This window comes from Ammospiza caudacuta, chromosome 24 (genome assembly GCF_027887145.1).
Source record: "Ammospiza caudacuta isolate bAmmCau1 chromosome 24, bAmmCau1.pri, whole genome shotgun sequence".
NCBI classification, from domain to species: Eukaryota; Metazoa; Chordata; class Aves; order Passeriformes; family Passerellidae; genus Ammospiza; species Ammospiza caudacuta.
This window is the reverse complement of record NC_080616.1, coordinates 5685986-5705318: the sequence shown is the minus strand read 5'-3', so window position 1 is coordinate 5705318 and position 19333 is coordinate 5685986. Positions and strand designations below refer to the sequence as shown.

General features: G+C 50.0%; 1 protein-coding gene across 4 annotated transcripts in view; it reads left to right on the top strand.

The window, feature by feature from the left end:
• Positions 1–18905, top strand: part of NFASC (neurofascin) — an 80840-nt gene extending 61935 nt beyond the window's left edge. For 3 of the 4 annotated variants that reach the window (XM_058819482.1, XM_058819480.1, XM_058819483.1), the window contains 3 exons: positions 7968–8099; positions 8655–8724; positions 14342–18905. In XM_058819482.1, the coding sequence (XP_058675465.1) occupies positions 7968–8099; positions 8655–8724; positions 14342–14573 (434 nt within the window). In that variant the 3' untranslated portion in view covers positions 14574–18905. The remainder of the gene's footprint in view (positions 1–7967; positions 8100–8654; positions 8725–14341) is intronic. The other variant, XM_058819481.1, reaches the window with a different exon arrangement.
• Positions 18906–19333: the final 428 nt, after the last annotated feature.

Sequence of the window (19333 nt, the reverse complement as noted above, 5' to 3'; positions counted from 1 at the left end):
CCTCACACACGAGTGACCTCATTGTCCCACCGGGGCCAGGGTGAAGTGACAATTCCCTGCCACTCCCAGCACTGGATCCGTGCTCATCCATGCAGGAATTCTGAGACGAGGTTTCCCTGCTGGCCCAGATCCTCAGGGATGTGCCCCGGAAGAATTCCAGAATGAGCCGAGTGCCGCTGGGTTTAAACACCCCCAAAATTCCCTAAAAATATTGAGAATCTTGGAAAGAATTGATCCAGCCTTAGGCTGAGGTTTGTTCATGCTTAGGCTGAGACCAAAGTGTTCGCTTCAGGTTTATGTAATGATTTTGAAAGGATTTTTTGAGGTTTTTGTGAGGTTTTTGTAAGGATTTTGTGACGTTTTGTAAGGATTTTGTGAAGATTTTGTAAGAATTTTGTAGGTTTTTGTAAAGTTTTTTAAAGTTTCTCAAGGGTTTTTGAGGCTTCTGTAAGGTATTCGTGAGGATTTTGTAAGATTTTTAAAGGTTTTTAGGATGCTTATGTGTTTTCATGAGGTTTTATAATGTTTTTATAAGGTCTTTTTAATGGATTTTGTTAGGATTTGTGAGGTTTTTGTAAGGATTTTGTGACATTTTTTGTAAGGTGTTTGGAGGGCTTTTGAAGCTTACTATGAAGGTTTTATGATGCTTATGTCTTTTTATGACATTTTATAAGGTTTTGGTACAGTTTTTTAATTGTTTGGAGATTTTATAAGGTTTTGGTACCCTTTTTTATGTTTTTTGAGGTTTTGTAAGGCTTTTGCACCATTTTGTTATGTTTTTTTGAGGTTTTGTAAGGTTTTTACCAAGTTTTGTAGGGTTTCTGTCAGGTTTTCAAGATTTTTCACCAGCTTTGAGCTGGGCCTAACCCCACTAAAGACTAACTCATGTTCTAACCTGTCCCCCAGCCGCCAATGGATCGTCCATATGGGACATCAGAGCCATGGCAAACAGTAACTGGGCAAACATCACCTGGAGCCACAATTTCTCGGCAGGAACTGACTTTGTGGTTAAGTATATCACCAGTAAGCATCAGATCGCGTGGGGACTCTACGGGGTGGCTCTGCCCTTAGAGATCCTGCCAGCTCCCGCCCTTTCCTTGGATTTAATTCCATGATTCCATGGCCAGCTTGGAAAAAAAAAAAAAAAAACAGAGGGGAAAACATGGTGGTTGTGGCGGTTGGGGTAGATCAGAGGTGGTTCTCCAGCGGTTCCCTCTCCGTGCGCCGACGGCCGTGGGGGTTTGATGATCTTTGGGAATGTCGATGTCAATGGGAAGAGGTGGAAAACAGAGAGGAAAATGAAATTGACGGGAATTTGGAAGATGGGATTCCTGAATCTGGAGTTGGCAGAATCCTCTAAGATCCCAAACCTCCTCCTCGGTGTTCCTTAGCGTTGTACGGCTCCGTCCTGGGCTGGAAGCAGAGCCGGGCTCTCTGGGTTTGGTGCCGGTTTAGGGAGTGGTTTTTGTCTTGTTGGTTGGTTTGGGGTTTCTGGAGAGGCAGTGCTGGCTGCTGCTCATCCCTGAGTTTATTTCCCAGCCCTCGCATCCGCTGCTGTGCCGGTCCAGAATCCCTGAAATTGTAATTCCAGGCAGGAATCCCCTCCTGCCATTCCAGCTTCCTTTAGGAGATGACCTTGAATTGTCCTTGAAACAATTCCCTGCACAAAGCAGTGCCTGATTTCCAAAATTCCCATATTTCAGGATATGCATGAACTTGCCAAGCCCTAAATCTCAAATATCCCAGCTCCCAAACCACCCCTACTTTTTCCCGGTCACTGGGAAGCACAAGGAGCAAGCCCAGGTGCTGAATCCATGCAGCAGCATCAATCCCTTGGGATTCCCTCTCCAGGATTTGGCTGAGGGAGGAAATCTTTAAGATTTCAGCCCCTTCTGGACAGCTGTGGTGGCATTTGAAGGAACAAAACTTCAAAGCCACAATTCTCAGTGGGTAATGACCCCAGCAGCTCCTTTTCCCCAGAGTAGTGACCCCAAACCAGCAGTTCCTTGTCCCCAGGGCAGTGACCCCAAACCAGCAGTTCCTTGGCTCAGTACTGACCCCAAACCAGTAGCTCCTTGGCTTTGGTATCAACCTCAAAACCAGAAGTTCCTTGACTCAGTATTGACTCCAAACCAGCAGCTCCTTGTCCCTGAGGTAGTGACCCCAAACCAGCAGCTCCTTCACTCACAGCACCGACCCCAAACCAGCAGTTCCTTGGCTCAGTACCGACCCCAAAGAGCAGCTCCCTGCCCCAGGAGCCGTGTCACTCCTGGCCAGCCCACAGGGCCAGCCCCGCACCTGGGCCGCATTGTCCCCGGTGTCCCCGCGGGGTGTCCGGGCGGGGTTTGATGTGCGGTTTCTGTTCCCCAGGTAACAAGACAGAGAAATCAATACCCGTTAAGGCTCAGGGCCCGTCCTCGGTGCAGCTGGCGGATCTGACGCCGGGGATGATGTACAAGCTGTGGGTGTTCCCCATATGGTCCCACCCCAGCGAGCACTCGTACATTACCTTTACCACCAGCTCAGGTGAGACAGGCGTCGGCTGCGTGTCCCCAGAGTGTCCCCGGCGTGTGCCCAGCATGGCCCCGGCATGGCCCCACCATCCCCATGGTGATGGCTGCATGGAAATCCCTCATCCCACCGCCCTCAACTCAGGGATTGCTTGGCATTGCATGGAGGATGAGAATCCCAGGAAGGGACTGAGATCCATTTGGATGGATGGAGATCCCTTGTGATGAGGATCCTTCGATTTGGGATCTTTTGGATGGGGATCCTTTGGATGGGGATCCCTCATGATGGGGATCCACTGAGATGGGGAATCTCTTGGATTGGGATCCTTTTGGAAGGGGATCATTTGGATGGGGATCATTTGGATGGGGATCCTTTGGATGGCGAGTCCTTGGAATGAAGGAAAGGAAGGAGAGCACGTTCATGTTGTCACAGCCTCTGCTTGCGGCCCCTTGGTGCCCGTTGGGACTCTGGGCGACAATGAGGTGTCACTGACGGGACGCAGGATTGGGAATGGGAATGTGGTGTTGGCACAAGATTATCCCTAGGGGTTTCCATACTCCCAGGATATTTCCTCTGGCATTTTGTGTAGAGTTTTCCAGGCTTTGTTTCCATGTGGTTTCCACATTTTCCTGGTTGTGGATTCGCCCATTTCCCGCCCGGTTCCAGATGCTCCCTCCTTTGTCCCACAGGGGCTTTGTGCATTTGTAAAACTCCACCGTTCCCTCCTGACGATTCCCAGTAAATCCAAATTCCCTAAATCCCTTTGTATCCACCAGGGGCTTTTCCTAAGGGATCTGTGCACAGCTCCTGTCAATTCCACTCTGCTGGAATTCCACAGAGCAGGAAATACTGTAGCAGCCTCCCTGACAGTGCTGTAGGTAGAGGTGGGGATTTCCAAGGAAGTAAAACGGCTTTGCTCAGCTCCAGATGTGGGATGGGAAACTCTGGCAATTTTCAGGCCCTGCCGGGAATGGCAAAAGGAAAATGGGAATCTCAAAGAGACAGAGCTGTGGGAACTGGGGGGCAGAGCTCCCCACACCCCCTGTGTGCAGCTGAAATTGTCAGAAAATCTGGAATACCACCGGGTAATTCCCTGGCAGGGACAGATGGTGGCTGCTGGTGTTCCATGGAATTAACATTGGAAAAGCTTCTGCCATCATCGAGTCCCACCATTCCCTGGCACCGCCAAGGCCACCATGTCCCCAGGTGACACATCCAGGTGGTTCTGGAGTGTCCAACCCTGCTCAATGCTGACAAAACCCCAGCAAGGGCCGCCCTCAGCTCCAGGACTGAGCAAATCCATGGCACAGCAGCCCCTGGAATATTCTGATCCCATCAGAGCTGATTTTGGACCCAGATCCCTCCCAGCACAGCTCCAGTTTTGAGTTAAATCTCCAATTTTGTTTCTCTTTCCGGATCTTTCCCTGAGTCCGAAATCTCCATTAGCTCCTGCCCTCCCATGGGAGTTATCCCTGTGGATAACAATTTTATCCCTCTGGATAACAATTTTATCCCTCTGAATAATCATTTTATCCCTCTGGAAAACAAATCCCAACCTGGACCCGCCTCTTTTCCTTCCTCCCCTGCTTTCCCCCCCATTTGGGATCCGTGGGGTGATGGAGGCGACAGCAAGTGGCCAGGCATCATTAAAAAACAGCAAAAAAAGCACAATATCCTTGGCTGATTCCTGCTGGGAAGACTCTGCATATATTTTCCATAATTGAGAGGTTCCTACTGATATTTTCATGGAGAATAAGGGATGGAGCCACCTTTATCCCCAGGATTGAGGCTGGTGCTGACCTGAGCCCTGTGGGATGCTCGGAGCTGTCGCCTTCCCTGCAGGAATAAACGCTCCACATCCATTTCTCTCCTGGCTGGATGCTGCTGACACAAGTGCCAGACCCCTGCTGACAATCCTATGGCATCGGGAATGCTTTGGATGAAAAGGAATTGAGCAGTTTTAGGGGTTTTGGGGGTTTTTTCATGTCTTGTAAATCGTTGTTCCAAAGGTTTCTTCAGGCTGGGGGCAGATAAATAAGAAATATTCCCCTGCAGGAGGCTGAGCTCTGATTTCATTCCTGATTAACTGGCAGCTCATTAAGCCAAAAAAAAATCCTCCCAGGAGCAAAGGGCACTTGGAAATGACAAAAATAGCGGAGTAGAGAAGGAAGGTTGCTAAATTTTAAATAAATAAATAAATAAATAAATAAATAAATAAATAAATAAATGGGTTTCTTAGCTTGTCCAAACACTGGGAAGAGTGTCCAGGGAAGGGAATGGAGCTGAGAAAGGGTTTGGAGAGTCGTGAGGGAGCTGGGAAGGGTTTGGAGAGTCGTGAGGGAGCTGGGAAGGGTTTGGAGAGCCCTGAGGGAGCTGGGCAGGGTTTGGAGAGTCCTGAGGGAGCTGGGGAGGGTTTGGGGAGTCCTGAGGGAGCTGGGGAAGGGTTTGGAGAGTCCTGAGGGAGCTGGGAAGGGTTTGGAGAGTCCTGAGGGAGCTGGGCAGGGGCTCAGCCTGGAGCAAAGGAGGCTCAGGGGGAATTCCTGGCTCTGCACAACTCCTGCCAGGAGGGCACAGCCGGGGGGGATTTGGGATCTTATCCCAGGGAACAGGGACAGGAGGAGAGGGAACGGCCTCAGGCTGGGCTGGGGAGGCTCAGGTTGGACATGAGCAGGAATTTCCTCATGGAAATGGCTGGAAGGGGCTGCCCAAGGGGGTTTGGAGCGCCCATCCCTGGAGGTGGCACTGAGTGCTCAGGGTGGGGATCGGGCACAGCTGGGACTCGATGATCCCACAGGGATTTTCCACCCTCAGTGGTCCTGAGATTCTGGGATAGGATCACACAGGGCTGGAGCGAGAGGGGACTTTTCACACCCAAAGACCTCTTTTGCAAAAAACTCGGTGGAGCTGAGCTCTGCTCCTGGCACGTCAATGATGACTCCGAGCTAACGAATATTCTGCCACCAAATTATCATTAATTATTTTTAAAAAAGGCTCTGCAGCTGCAATTCCAATCAGGACATGTCATATCCTGCAGCTGCTTTTCATTTTCCCTAGAGGTTGGCCTCACCTTAAAGCAAATCACAAAATCCCCTGGGACAGCCACGGGCTTCAAACCTTTCTGACAGTCCCTCGTTTACTTCAAATCCGCCTTTGCAGGGACTTTGATTTGGTCCTCAAGTGTTGTTTTTTTGGGAAGGGTGGATTTATCCTCCTTTTTTTGGAAAGGGTTGATTTATCTTCCTTTTTTGGGAAGGATGGATTTATCCCCCTTTCTTAGGAAGGGTGGATTTATCCCCCTTTTTTTGTGAAGGATGGATTTATTCCCCTTTTTATGCCCCCATCCTCCTGTGAGATCTCCTGGGGGCTCAGGGTTTAAAATCCTCCCTCCTTTCCAAACCCAGCTCCAACCCTCACCCCACCTCTCAGGCTTCTCTGGAATTTCATATTTTGAAGACCTCCTTGTTTCTGCCTGGAAAAATCCCATCCCGTCACCGTTCATGGAATTTTTCCATCTCCAAGCTTTCCAGCAAAGCTTCCTTCCCCTTCCCTTCCCCAGCATTTGGATTATTGAATCCATTTCTTTGTCATCATCTCGTTCCCTCCATCTAAATGCACATCCTTGAGGACTCTGGAATTCAGGCTGGGATTGAGGAAATGTAGGATTTGGCAGTGTTGGAGCCAGAGGAACCATCAGGCAGCTCCTTCCCCTCTTGATGCTGCCCAAAGTCCACAAAACATTCCAGGTTCAGCATCACTTCTTGACCAGAGATTCCCTTTTGTGTCATTCTTCTCTTTAATCCAAATTTCCTTGTCATGGATCACCTGCAATTCCCTGCATTTCATCCTAAGGAAAGCATTCCTTCCTGTGGGCTCAATTCCCATGGAACAAGCACAGTTTGGTCCCTGAAATTTTATGGGTTTGGAATTTTTGCCAATCCAACCCATTTTTCCCTTCCCTGCCTCTCTTCCAAGATCCTTTCTCTCTGAACACATTAAGGGAGGGCTGTTCCTGCTTTCTTTACCCCTCTTTTTCCTCACCAGATTTTCAGGATTTTTGGGATCTCCTGCCCATCTCCACTCCCAACCTCATCCCAATCACCCTGGCTCTTCCACATTCCCACCAGGAACGCCTCGGTTTTCCCTCAGCTTGGATAAACCCAGCCCCTCCGCCCTGCTGAAGGTTATTTTCTCCTCTGCCTCACTGAATTCCAAGGAGAGGCTGGAAAAGGCAGCCTTGGAGCTATTTTTAGGCCATGGATTTGTCTGTCTGACCGTGTGGGAGAGCTGTGAGCCGGGTGTCGGGGAATGGCAGGGAGGACACGGGAGCTGGAGGATGGGAACAGGCTTGGAATTAATCCTCTAACAGCCTTGGGAAGGCACTGGAAGCAGGAATTTGCTCCAGGAGAAAACACTCAGAGCTATCAGACCCCTCTATGCTCCAGTTCATCCCAGTTCATCCCAGTTCTCAAGGCTGCCAATGAACCCTCTGGTCTCAGCAATTCCCTGATCCAGCAGTGCTGCCCCAAATCTCTGGACACCAGGGTTGGATCCGTGGCATTCCTGTTGGTATTCCAAGAAATTCCCACTTGATCCCAAATCTTGGGGGGCTTCCACCAGGCCCTCCCCAGCCCTGAGACCCTCGGTCACCACCAGATGCAGCAGGAGCTGGGTGGTGGTGGCAGAAGAGCCACCTCGGCATGGACACCAGTTCATCCCAGTTCATCCCTGTTCATCCCAGTTCAAGGCTTCCAATGAACCCTCAGAACTCAGCAATTCCCTGATCCAGTGGGGCTGCCCAAAATCCCTGGGCAGCAGGACTTGGGAATGTTCCTCTTGGATCTTCCTGCACCGAGGGCAGTTTTCAGATGCAGCAAATTCCATCAAACTCATTCCCCAGCTTCTTTCATCTTTTTTTGCAATTCCCTTTTCCCAGGTTTTCCTTTCTGTTGGGCCCTTTTGCTGTTTTGCATTCCTGATAAAATTGATTTTATTTTCCACCACAAAAGGAAAAAAAAACCATGAAAAAACATCACCAAAAAGATACCAAAACCCCACGAAAAAACACCCCAAAACTCAAAAAACACAGAAAAAAAAATCAAAAATACCAATAAAACACCAAAGCCAAACAAAACATTGTGAAAAAACACCAAAAAACCACAAAAAACTCCACAAAAAACCCCCAAAGAAACACCAAGAAAACACCACAAACCCCCACAAAAATCAATAAGAAAACACCAAAAGTTCTCACAAAACCCACCAAAAATTCACCAATAAAGAATCAAAAAAACACCCAAAAAACACCAGAAAACCACAAATCCCTGTGCTACAACCTCAATCACACACCCAGACACACCCAAACCAAAGAAAATTCCTGAACTAGCACCCTGAATTCCTCTTCCTCCATTCCCTGCATGGTTGGCTCCATTCCTTAGGAATATTTCCCCCTTTTTCCTCAGCCTACACCAAGAACCAGGTGGACATCGCCACGCAAGGCTGGTTCATCGGCCTCATGTGCGCCATCGCCCTCCTGGTGCTCATCCTCCTCATCGTCTGCTTCATCAAGAGGAGCCGTGGTGGGAAGTATCCAGGTGAGGATGGAAATGGCCATTCCCAGGATTTCAGTCGCTCTGGGCTTGTTGGGGGTTATCCAGTGGTGGGGAATATCCAGGTGAGAGTGGGAATTAGAAATCCCAAGATTTAAATGGGTGTGGCATCATCCAGTAGTGGGGAATATCCAGGTGAGAGCTTGGAATGGTCATCCCCAAGGTCCAAGATCCTTGGGGAATGTCCAATGGTGGAGAATATCCAGGTGAGAGTGAGAATGGGAAATCCCAAAATTTCAATGGGTGTGGCATCATCCAGTGGCAGGGAATATCCAGGTGAGAGGTGGGAATGGCGATTCCCAAAATTTAAACAAGTCTGGGAATCTTGGGGATCATCCAGTCCTGGGAAATAACCAGGTGAGGCCAATCCCTTTCTAACCCTTGTTAAACTCCTCACGAACACTTTGCAGACCTTTTCCACTTTACAAACCCTTTGTAAACCTTTCCAAGCTCTCCCCGGTGCAGTTTTCACCTCTCCTCCCCATTCCCAAAGCCTTCAATCCTTACTGGTTTAACTGGAGGGCCTCTGTTCCTTCGCAGTGCGGGACAACAAGGACGAGCACCTCAATCCCGAGGACAAGAACGTGGAGGACGGATCCTTCGACTACAGGTAGGACCCCATGGAATGTCCGACCCCCCCATCAGCCCCCCCCCCACCATCACAGCCCCCTCCCCCACCCTGTGGTGCCACAAATCCCCCCCGGAACGATCCCTGTCCCCCCCCTTTCCTCCTGCTGCCGCCTTCCCGCTGTAATTCCCGAAGGAAACGGCTCCAGGAGCCGCCAGGTTGTGGGGTTCCACCTCCTCTTCCTGGGATTCTGGAATCAGAGACCTTGGACAGCTCCCAGCAGGATTAAACCAACCTTAATGGAACTTCTGACACCTAAAATCCCAAAAAACGCCCCAAAAACCCGGAGTCTGTAGCAGCCTGAGGGCATTTCTGAAGCACCCTAAGGAGGATCCATGGGAGAAATGCCCAAAATTCCATTGGGGTCAGGCTGGGCAGAGCTGGGATTCTGGGATCAGCTCCCACCGGGAGCAGAAAAACCTTAATAGAGCTCCTGGCGAGTGAAACCCCCCAAAACCCCAAATTTTGTAGCAGCCTGAGGGTATTTCTGCAGTCTCACCCCACAGCTCAGCCCCTGTCCTTCCCACAAAGGAATATTCAGGAGAAATGTCCAAATCTCTGTAGGGATCAGCCCTGGAAGCAGGAAAGGAGAATGATTTGGGGTCTACCTGTGCTCCAGCCCGATACAATCCCACAAAAACCCCTGAGGGCTCCAGCAGGGATTCAGCTGGAACCTCTCCGACTGCCCTGGCTCCATCCTGCTCTTTGCACGCAAATGTCACCCCTGAAGAGCAGCAGAGCCTTTTTCCCTCCAGGAAATCTCCTGGGATGTGTCAGAAAGGGACAGGAGCTTCCCAAGCATTCCCAGCTCTCCCTGATCCCCCAGGAGCAGGTCCTGCTGTCAGGGCTCACCCAGCAGCCGAGGGGATTTGGGACATTTTAATTCGAATTCCTTAAAGAATTAAAATTCCTTTTCCCACCTGAGCTGGAGAAAAAACCCAGCAGGGAATTTTTCCTCCTCATTTAAACCATGGGTTGATTGAATCCCGTGTTATTCCCAGCATGGGAAGAACGGGTTTGGGATTCAGGAAGGGATGGAGTAAGAGTAGATTCTGCCAGAGGATTTAGGGGAAATAAATGAATCAGAAACAGAACCAGGGATCACATTAATTTCATCAGAGGCACAGAAACTCCATTTCAAAGGGATTTTTTTATTCCAGAGGATTCCAGGAAGCTCCCCAGACTCTCAAAAATCATGGAATACAAGCAGGATGCTGTAGGGAAAGGCTGGCATTCCTTAACATCCTAAACAACACTGAGGCCCAACACTTGCCTCCCTCTCTGCTGCTCAGCACTTCCAGGGGTGGCCAAAAATTCCACCTGTGAAGTTTTGGGATGCTCCCTTTGCATTCCAGGCTGGGACAGGGAAAACAGCAGAGGAAGAACGAGCCCAGCCCGGTCCTGCTGCAGGTTTTGGGGTCAGACCCATCCCTTCCCAAGGCAGGATTTTATGAGCCATAACCAGGACAGACCCTGACCCCAAATGGTGATGCCAGTCAGGATAGGGAGCCTCGTGCTTCCCAAATTTGTGGGGTGGTTTGTGGGAAGCCTGAACCCCCCATTCCTACAGGGATTCCCACAGGGATTCCCACAGGGATTCCCCCAGGCCAAGCTTCTGGCAGCAGTCCCGGATTTCCCGGCTCTGTCTCTCCAGACCCCACAGAGGGAGACCCAGCCACCCCCTCCTGGTCCCATCCACCATTCCTGAGACAAATCCATGACCAGGCACGTTCCTGCTCTGAAGGGAATCCAAACTCTTGGAATGGCTGGCAGAAATCCCCTGGCACCATCCAAGGGGAAGGATTGGGGTGAATCCTTCATCCTTCTGCTCAGCCAGAGCTCTGACTGTTACGGACAACCCCATTCCCAAAATTTCCAAGGGAAAGGCAGGAGTCAGTGGAAGGACAGTAAAAGGACAATAAAACTCTGGGATGGAGTCCATGGAGTTTTATGAACTAAATAAAGGGGGGGGAAACCCAATCTAATAAGAACAACAACAAAAAATCCTAAAACCCATAAATCCACCAGCTTTGCCCCCTCCTCCTGAGGAACACCAGGATTGCTGGGAGAATCCCAGGAGGTTTCCCTGTGGGAGGCAGAAGGGAAGGTGAAGCCGGAGGCTGGAGCTGTTGGCTGGGGGAGCTCGGGGCTGATTGCGGGGCCGGGCTCCGGGAGGGGCAGCATTTAGGATTTCAGGGAAGGGCAGGAACTGAGCCCATCCCGGCTCCCGTCCCCTCCTCCCCATGGCATGGCTGCTGTGCCCTCGTCACCCTCACGTCCCCAGCGCCCTGTGCATGCCACTCTCTGTGCTCCTCATCCTGAGATCCCGTCACATCCTGCTCCGACCCCAGGATAATGGTGTTCCCAAGCAGGGAAGCTCCTTCCCAGGCCAGGACCATTATCCATGGACAACGTTCCATGCCAGCACCGGTGCCTCATTATACCAAATGTTCCGTGCTGCCCCTGGGGAGGCGGCTGGAAACTCCTGGATGCCAGGAAAGGGGATTTAGGGTCCGGATTCCCGGTCAGGATTTCCAGGAAAAGAGCACATGTGACACAGTGCAGGCAGTGCCACTTGAGGAGGGGACATCTCAGCAGGCACAGAACTGTCCCAGGAGCCTCCTGAGGGAGGAAAGCTCTGGAAAAGCTCTGGGAAGGTGCAGGTGTATCCATAGCGCCATTTCAAGGAATCCCAGCAGGACTCTGGGGTGAACCCAGCCACCCCTGTCCTGCTGCACGCGGCTCCCCAGAGCCACCACTGTCCTTCTTGGATCCCTTTCCATGCTGGGATGGCTTCCAAGGAGGCTGATCCCACCTGGAATGGCTCTCCCAGCTCCATTTGGTATAACGAGGCGACAATTCCTGTTTTTTTTTTTATTTTTTGGGTCATAGCACTGCCCCTGTGAATGCAGAACCTCCTCATTTCTCTCTCTGATCAGGCTCTTTCTGCTTCTCTCTGTTTTATTCCCATTCCTTCTCCTCCTTTTCACCTGGTCTATCCACATGGACCGTGAAGGTCTCTTGAAAGGTAGGACCTCGTGCTGCCAGAAGTCCGGCACATTCCGCTTTTTTTGGGAATTTTGTTTTCCTTCCTTCCTTCCTTCCTTCCTCCCATTGATTTCTTCACGGCCAAAAATTCCCCTGTCCCTGTTCCCAAATCCCCGCCTAACACATTAAACAAGATCCCTCTAATTCCTGCTGCCATTGGGGCCTCTGGAGACTCAGATCCTGCTTGGAATTGCTCCATGGTCTGGGTGTACCCCCAAATCCAGCCAGGCCCCCCAGCTCCAGCTGCCTGTCCCTCCTGGTGGAGCAGGATTGAAGTTGGGAATGCACGTGGGACTTTTCAAGGAAAAAAAACTGTGGATTTTCAAGGGAAAACTGGATTCTCAAGGGAAAACTGTGTTATTTCAAGGAAAAATTATTGTTTTCCAAGAAAAAGTTCATCCCAGGGGATGGGGACAAGGGACATGAGCCAGAGCCGCTGGATCCTGTCCAACTTCCCACTCTTAGTCCTGAAAATCCTCCCTCCGGCTCCAGCCTCCTCTTCTTCCCGATGATTTATGGGATTCAGGAGAGCATTTCCCACGTGATTCCCATCTGGGCACTAACACCTGGTCCAGCTGCACTCCCAGAAATCCATTTTAACAGGGTTAGATCCCATCAGGAGCTGCCGGAAAACCGCTGCTCCCTCCTAACGCACTAACGGGATAAATGGTCCTGGAGAGAGGTAAAACCAGCAGGAATTCTCTGGGAATGCATTCCCAGTGGGAATTTGGTGCTGCAACCCCTCAGTTAGGGATGATCCAGCTCCGGATTTGAGCTGGAGCTGCCCCCCAAAGTTTGGGAAGGGGTGTTGGGAATTGAGGATTTGCGTTTTGCCACCCTCCGTGTTTTTGGGGCTTTCTAACCAGTCCTGCTTCCTCACCGAATTATTCCTCCTTTTTTCCCCCCCAAAAAATTCTGCTTCCAGAGCTAACAAATTAATTTTTTTGTTGTGATGCCAAGTTAATAGGAAGTCTCAAATATTGGGGTTTTGTTATCATGGGATTCCCAAAGTGCTGATCCAAGGAAAAGCACGGTGGGATCCCGAATTCCTCTCCCACTTCAGGGAGCTGATGAATCCCATGGAATGAGGGAGAATTAATCCCATGGAATGAGGGAAAATTAATGCCTTGCCCTGCTAAAGAGCCCAAGAAAAGTGAAAAAAAAAAAAAAACAAAAAAACCCCAACCTAAATTTTCACCAATTTTAAGGAAAATAAAGGAATGGAGTGGAGCAAGCCTGGCAAATCCCAAGCTAAAAAAAACCAACAGGAAAAAGACAGGAATGGAGGTGGGAGGACAAATAATTCAGGGATATCTTCAGGAATATGACAGAATTTGCATGAACTAAGGAATTGTTGATATAAAAATTAATTTTTATATCAATTTAGAGCAATCCACTCTCATCCTTCTCATAAAAAATAACCAGCTTTTCCCTGGTTAGATTTTGGTTTAAAGGAATGCTTTAAAGTGATTTTTTTCCCTCTTGGGTCATACTCTTTATTTTTAAGTGACCTGGCTTTTAGTGAAAAGGAGAAAACCCAGACTGAGCAAGGAAAAATGCCTGGAAATAAACTGGGAAAGGGAAATTCCCAGGAGTTTTGGAAGCTGCACAAAACTTGGCATCCTAAAAGTGTCCCCTTGCAATGCTCCCCATTGCACGTGGTTTTTTCCAAGGAAAAACTGTGGTTTCCAAGAAAAAACTGCATTTTTTTCAAGGAAAAACTATGTTTTCAAGAAAAAAAAAGTGGTTTTTCAAGGGGGACTGGTTTTTTCAAGGGAGAACTGCATTTTTTTCATGGTAAAACCATGTTTTCCAAGGAAAAAAATGTGTTTTTTTCCAAGGAAAAACTATGTTTTCTCAAGGAAATCTGGGAATAAACCACTCAACCAAGGGGGGCTAAAACTCTGAGAGAAAAAGAATCCAAGGGAAAAATATTCCTGATGTTCATCCAGACCCGTTGATCTAAGTTTTGGGTGGAGTATTGAGGCTAAGAAATCTAGGGCAAGAAATCGGGGTTAAAAACCTGAGATTTAGAAATTGAGATTTAGAAACTGAGAATAAGAACCTGAGATTAATGAATTGAGGTTAAAAAACTTGAAATTTAGAAACCGAGAGTAAGAAATTGAGAGTAAGAAATTAAAATTAAGAAGCTGAGGGAAAGAATTTGAGAGTAAGAATTTGAGAGTAAAAAATTGAGAGTAAGAAATCAAGATTAAGAAATTGAGGTTGAGAAATTTAGATTTAGAAATTATGATTAAGGAATTGAGGGAAAGGAATCGAGATGAGGAACTAGGGGTTTAAGAAATCCGAGACGAGGAAAGTGAGGTTAAGAAATTCGATTTCTGAGCTGAAAAACCACAAAATTGGGTGTTCAGAGATCCCAACCACCTCCACCTCCCACACTCCCCAACACCCAAATGAGTCCCCGATATTTAGGGCTCTACCGAGCCGAGTTCCTGCTGTGGATTGATTTAGGACCTCCATCCCTCGGGGGAAGGTTCTCAGCCCCGTTTCTCAACCCTTGCCGTGTCTGTCTGTCTTCTGCTGCCAGCGATGAAGACAACAAACCTCTTCCCAACAGCCAGACCTCGCTGGACGGGACAATAAAGCAGCAGGAGAGCGACGACAGCTTGGTGGACTACGGCGAAGGGGGCGAGGGCCAGTTCAACGAGGACGGCTCCTTCATCGGCCAGTACACGGTCAAGAAGGACAAAGAGGAGACCGAGGGCAACGAGAGCTCCGAGGCCACGTCCCCCGTCAATGCCATTTATTCCTTGGCATAGCAAAAAAACGCCGGGAAAAAGCACCCAGAGCCCGAGGGGTTCGGAGCGGGCGGGGGTTCCGCCGGCAGCCGCCGCCGCCGCTGCCTCCGACAGGAAAGGGAATCGAGCGAGGACTGAAAAAAAACAAAACAAAAAAAAAATAGAGAAAAAAATTAAAAATAGCAAAAAAATACAAAAAAAAGAAACCACAAAGGGAAAAAAAACCAAGTATTCCAACCAACGAGGCAGCCCAGGTGGCCGCCAATGCCATTTATCCTTAGCAAACGAGCCAACGGCAAAGGACGCACGGGGCGGGAGCCAGAGTGGGAATCGGGGCTGAGCTGGAGCAGCTGGAGGGGAGGAGATGTTTGAGCTGCTCCCCAGTTTGGGGCTGCTCCCCAGTTTTGGGGTGCTCCCCAGCTTTGGGGTTGCTCCTCCATTTTGGGGTTGCTCTGCCAGTTTGGGGCTGCTCCTTGGTTTTGGAGTTGCTTCCCAGTTGGGGATTGCTCCTCATTTTGGGGTTGCTCCTCATTTTGGGGTTGCTCTCCAGTTTTGGGGTTGTTCCCCAGTTTTGGGGCCGCATCAGGGCCAGTCCAGAAGGGCTCCGTGCTGGGCTCGGCTCCCCGAGGCTTTTTTTTGTTCTTTTAGGAGGGAGCTCCAACTTTTTGGGTTTAATTTTTCCAAGAAGGTTCTGGATCAGAGGGGAAGGGGGAAAGAAATCAAAGAATTTTGGGGAGGGAAGAGGGGTGAGAGTGGCCTGGGCAGAGCAAAAGCATGGAAGGAGGAAAGGGGTGGATTTTGGGGTGAAAACACCGGATTATTGAGCCGTCCATCCTCACGGCAGCACCTTGCCCATAACCCCTCCCGAAAAACCCTCCTTCCTGAAAAAACCTATGCAGGGAAGAGCAGGTTGCCACTGCCTCCCTCAGCACCGGGATTGGTCCTTGCTGAGGCTGGGAAAACCCACAGGGAGCTCATCCCCTGTTCCCACTGAGCTCCAGAGCACCCCGGGAGGAGAAGAGGTTGTGGAGGAACTTTTGGGATTTGTGGAAGGACAGGGAGGAGCCTCTCCCCTGCCAAGCCCGGGGTGACAGCACTGCAGAAAAGCCTTTTGGGGTTTAAATTTGCTTTGTGGGGATTTCGGGGGGAGCCGCCCCCCCACCCCACACCTGCTTTCTTTCCAAGGCAACTCCATAAATCCAATGTAGCAAAGAGGGCCTGGAATCAGGAGCGGGATTGGAATAGGATGAGGAGACAAGAATGATGAACGAAAAAATAATCCAAGCGAGCTGCTGAGGATGGGAAAAACCCCTGGGATCAGGTGGAGAATTCTCACAAGGATTCAGGGCCACATCACAAGGAAGGAACACCGGACTGGAACCCACACCTCCACAGGCACTGGGATGAGCCGGACGGACGCTGTTTTTCCCACCAAACCCCCTCCTCCTTTTTGACAGTGGCCTTTCCCCCCTCCAGCACTCAGCCAAGCCACCGTGGGACCCCCATCCCGCCTGGAGACTCCCAGGATTTCAGCGATCCCCCCTGAGCGCTCCTCACATGCCTTACACAGCTTGGGACTCGCCGGGGAGTCACTCCGAGGATGCTCTTCCCACTCTGCTTCCGCGCCCCCGACGGCCTCGGATCCACCTGAGCAGTAGGAATGGGATGTCTGGGAGCGTTCCCAGCTCTCCCAGCACGGATCAGGGTAGAAGGCAGGGATTCCTGACGGACTGCGTCCCGTGAATCCTCCCACTTCCTGCACTTTTGAAACCAAAGGTACCTTTGCAAAGAGAGAGAGAGAGAGAGGCTGGGTTTCCTTCGGAAAATATGGATTTTTGGATGGATTTTCCTTTTGTTTTTTTTGTTTTTTGTTTTTTCTGAGGAGGATGGAGGTTTTTTTGGATGGGATGCAACGGGATTCGTGCAGTTATTCTTTCTGCTCTGGAGACATGTCAGTGACAGGGATACTCCCACTGCTATGGATTGTGGAGAGGGACTTTGCCACATCCCGATGGATCCCTGGAAGAGCCCGGAGTGGGCCGACAGGAGAGATGGATGCAAATTAATCCAATGCAAATGCCTTCCTTAAAATAATAATTATCATTGATCTTGGTCGTCTTCTCTGATAGGTCAAGCGTGGGGTGAAGATGGAGCTCATGGGGTTGGATTTGGTGACCTTGAAAAGGTCCCTTCCCACCCAAGTTGTTCCATGAAACCAACAGCAAAGGAATTCCAGGGTTTAGGTCAGGGTCAAGAGGCAGAGCCCCCTCACAGAGCTGAGGGAGCTGTCCCAGGGATGTCCCTCATGTGTCACCCCCTGCCAGGACCCTCCAGACGTGTCCCCTGGCAAGGGACAGCCCCGTTGTGACCCTCAGTGTGGACACAGCCACGCCCCAATCCCAGTCCTGTGACTCCCAGAATTCCATCCAGCTTTTAGGGAAACACCCCCCAAGGCCAAAGGTGACACCTCCCCTGGGATGGGGACAATCCCATTCCCAAAGGTGACACCGCCCCTGGGATGGGGACAATCCCATTCCCAAAGGTGACACCGCCCCTGGGATGGGGACAATCCCATTCCCAAACCATTCCCAACTCCCAGCTGAGTTTGGACGAGTCCCTGCCCAAGCACCACTGGGAATGAGAAACAAATCCAGCCTCTGGATCTGGGATCTTCCCAGCACTCCCAGTCCTTGCTGCTGACAGGGACCACAAAACTCCTCCAAACCTCTGGAAATCAGGCCAGGATTGCTGGAAGCTGGCCCATGTTGGGTATCCATGACGTGCCATTCCCATGAAAACCCGTATTCCTGAACCACCTCATCCCTGAGGAAATCTCTCAGCATCCGTTTGGAAAAAGGAATGGGAAAGAGCTGGACTCTGCCCAACCTTATCCCAAATTTCCTCATAAAATTCCCCAGGTTACTTTGAGTAATGAGAAAAGGCAGGAGATGCAGAGGTGAACAAACAACTCAGTGTAAGTTACTCACAGTCCTGTCTCAGCTCTGTGTAAAAGTTACTCAATGTTTGTAAGGTTTAGCAAAAATTCTGACATTTCTTCAAAATTTCCCCCCTGGAGTTTTGGAGCCCAAAGACAATTCAGGCTAAAAACTCATCCTGAGCTTCTCATCTCTTACTCCTTTGAGTAAAGTTCAAGGTTTGCACAGGGAGAAAAGTCCTGAGCCCAAACCTTCCACAGCGCTCACAGGGTGACCCCACAGATCCCAAAAACCCAGACAGGGCTGGGATGAACCCACACTGTGTCCCGGGAGCATCCTTGGAGCAGGAGATGGATGGATGGATGGATGGATGGATGGATGGATGGATGGATGGATGGATGGACGGATAACCCACACAAGAATTTGTGGTGCTGAGGGATCTTCCCCACCCTGATCCTGATTCCCTGGGATCTGCTCTGCTGCTCCATCCCCTCTCCAGAGGGGTCATCCCGGTCACCTCCTGTCCTGATTCCTGTGGTGGCCCCCAGGGCTAGCAGGGCTGCTCCCATTCCCACCACAGGGACAATGATCCTTCTCCGGGTTCTGCACAACCTCTCTGGGACAGGGAATGCTTCCATCTTTCCAGAAGAAAGAATCCTTTCTTCATCAAGGGTTTAACTTCTCATTCAGAAATAAAAAGGGAAGGGCCAGACCCAAAACTCCAGCATCACACCCCAAATTCCAGCACCACACCCCAAATTCCAGCAGTCTCAGGAGCCGAGCTCAACCCCAAATATGTAAATTTGTCCTGTTCCTACAACATTCCAAGCCAACTCCACATCCATGTCCTGGAGACGAATCCAGGCTCCATCTCAGTTCCAGGGACCTCCCTGGCACTGAGCCCTGGGACAGCTGACAGGAACACCAGGAATTCGGGATACGAGGACATCGCTGTGCTTCCCTGATCCGGAGGCTGCTCCCATTCTCCCTGAGGTGACACCACAACTGGAGGCACAAAACCAGCGGGAAAAGCTGGAATTTCCACCCAAACTCCAAAATCCTGCTTGGAGAAACCCAACCCAACAGGACACGCTGTCCCTGCTGCCACCATTGCCTTCCTGGAGGTGACAGATCCCAAATCCAGGCGTCACCAACAATCCAGGAGGGAGAAGGGCAGAGCTGGGCAGTGTCACCTGGGGCCACCACAGCACTCGCTCTGGCCATGCCACCACCTTTTCCTGGCACATCCCAACATCACCACCCACCCTGGCACATCCCAAACCCTCTCCTCATCTCCAGCAGAGCCGCGAGTGCCACCTGCGACGTCACCTCCTCGGCCCAGGCTTTCCTGCAGCAACCAAGATTTCAGTTAAGCAATAAAAAATAAACAAAACCTTATCAAGGAAAAAAAAAAAAACAAAAAAAAGGACAAAAAAAAAAAGACAAAAAAAAAAAAAAAGACAACTCCTATTTCTTGCACTAAAAGCTGTTTTATTAATGAGAATAACGACGCTTTTCTGGTCCTCACAACGCCACCCACGGCATCAGTAGCGCCCCTCGCCTGTGTCTCCGTGTCCTCACATCAGGGTTTGGTTGTTCAATGCTGTCTAAACCCCATGTCAGACCCCCAAAATTCTGTGTCAGCCCCCAAATTCTATGTCAAACCCTGAAATTCATGTCGAGCCCCAAAACTTTATGTCAGACCTCCAAAACTCCATGTCTAACCCTCAAATTCCATGTCAAACCTTCAAATTCCATGTCAAACCTCCAAAATTCTGTCAGACACACAAATTCTATGTCAAGTCCCCAAAAGTCTGTGTTAAGCCCCCAAAATTCTGTGTTAAC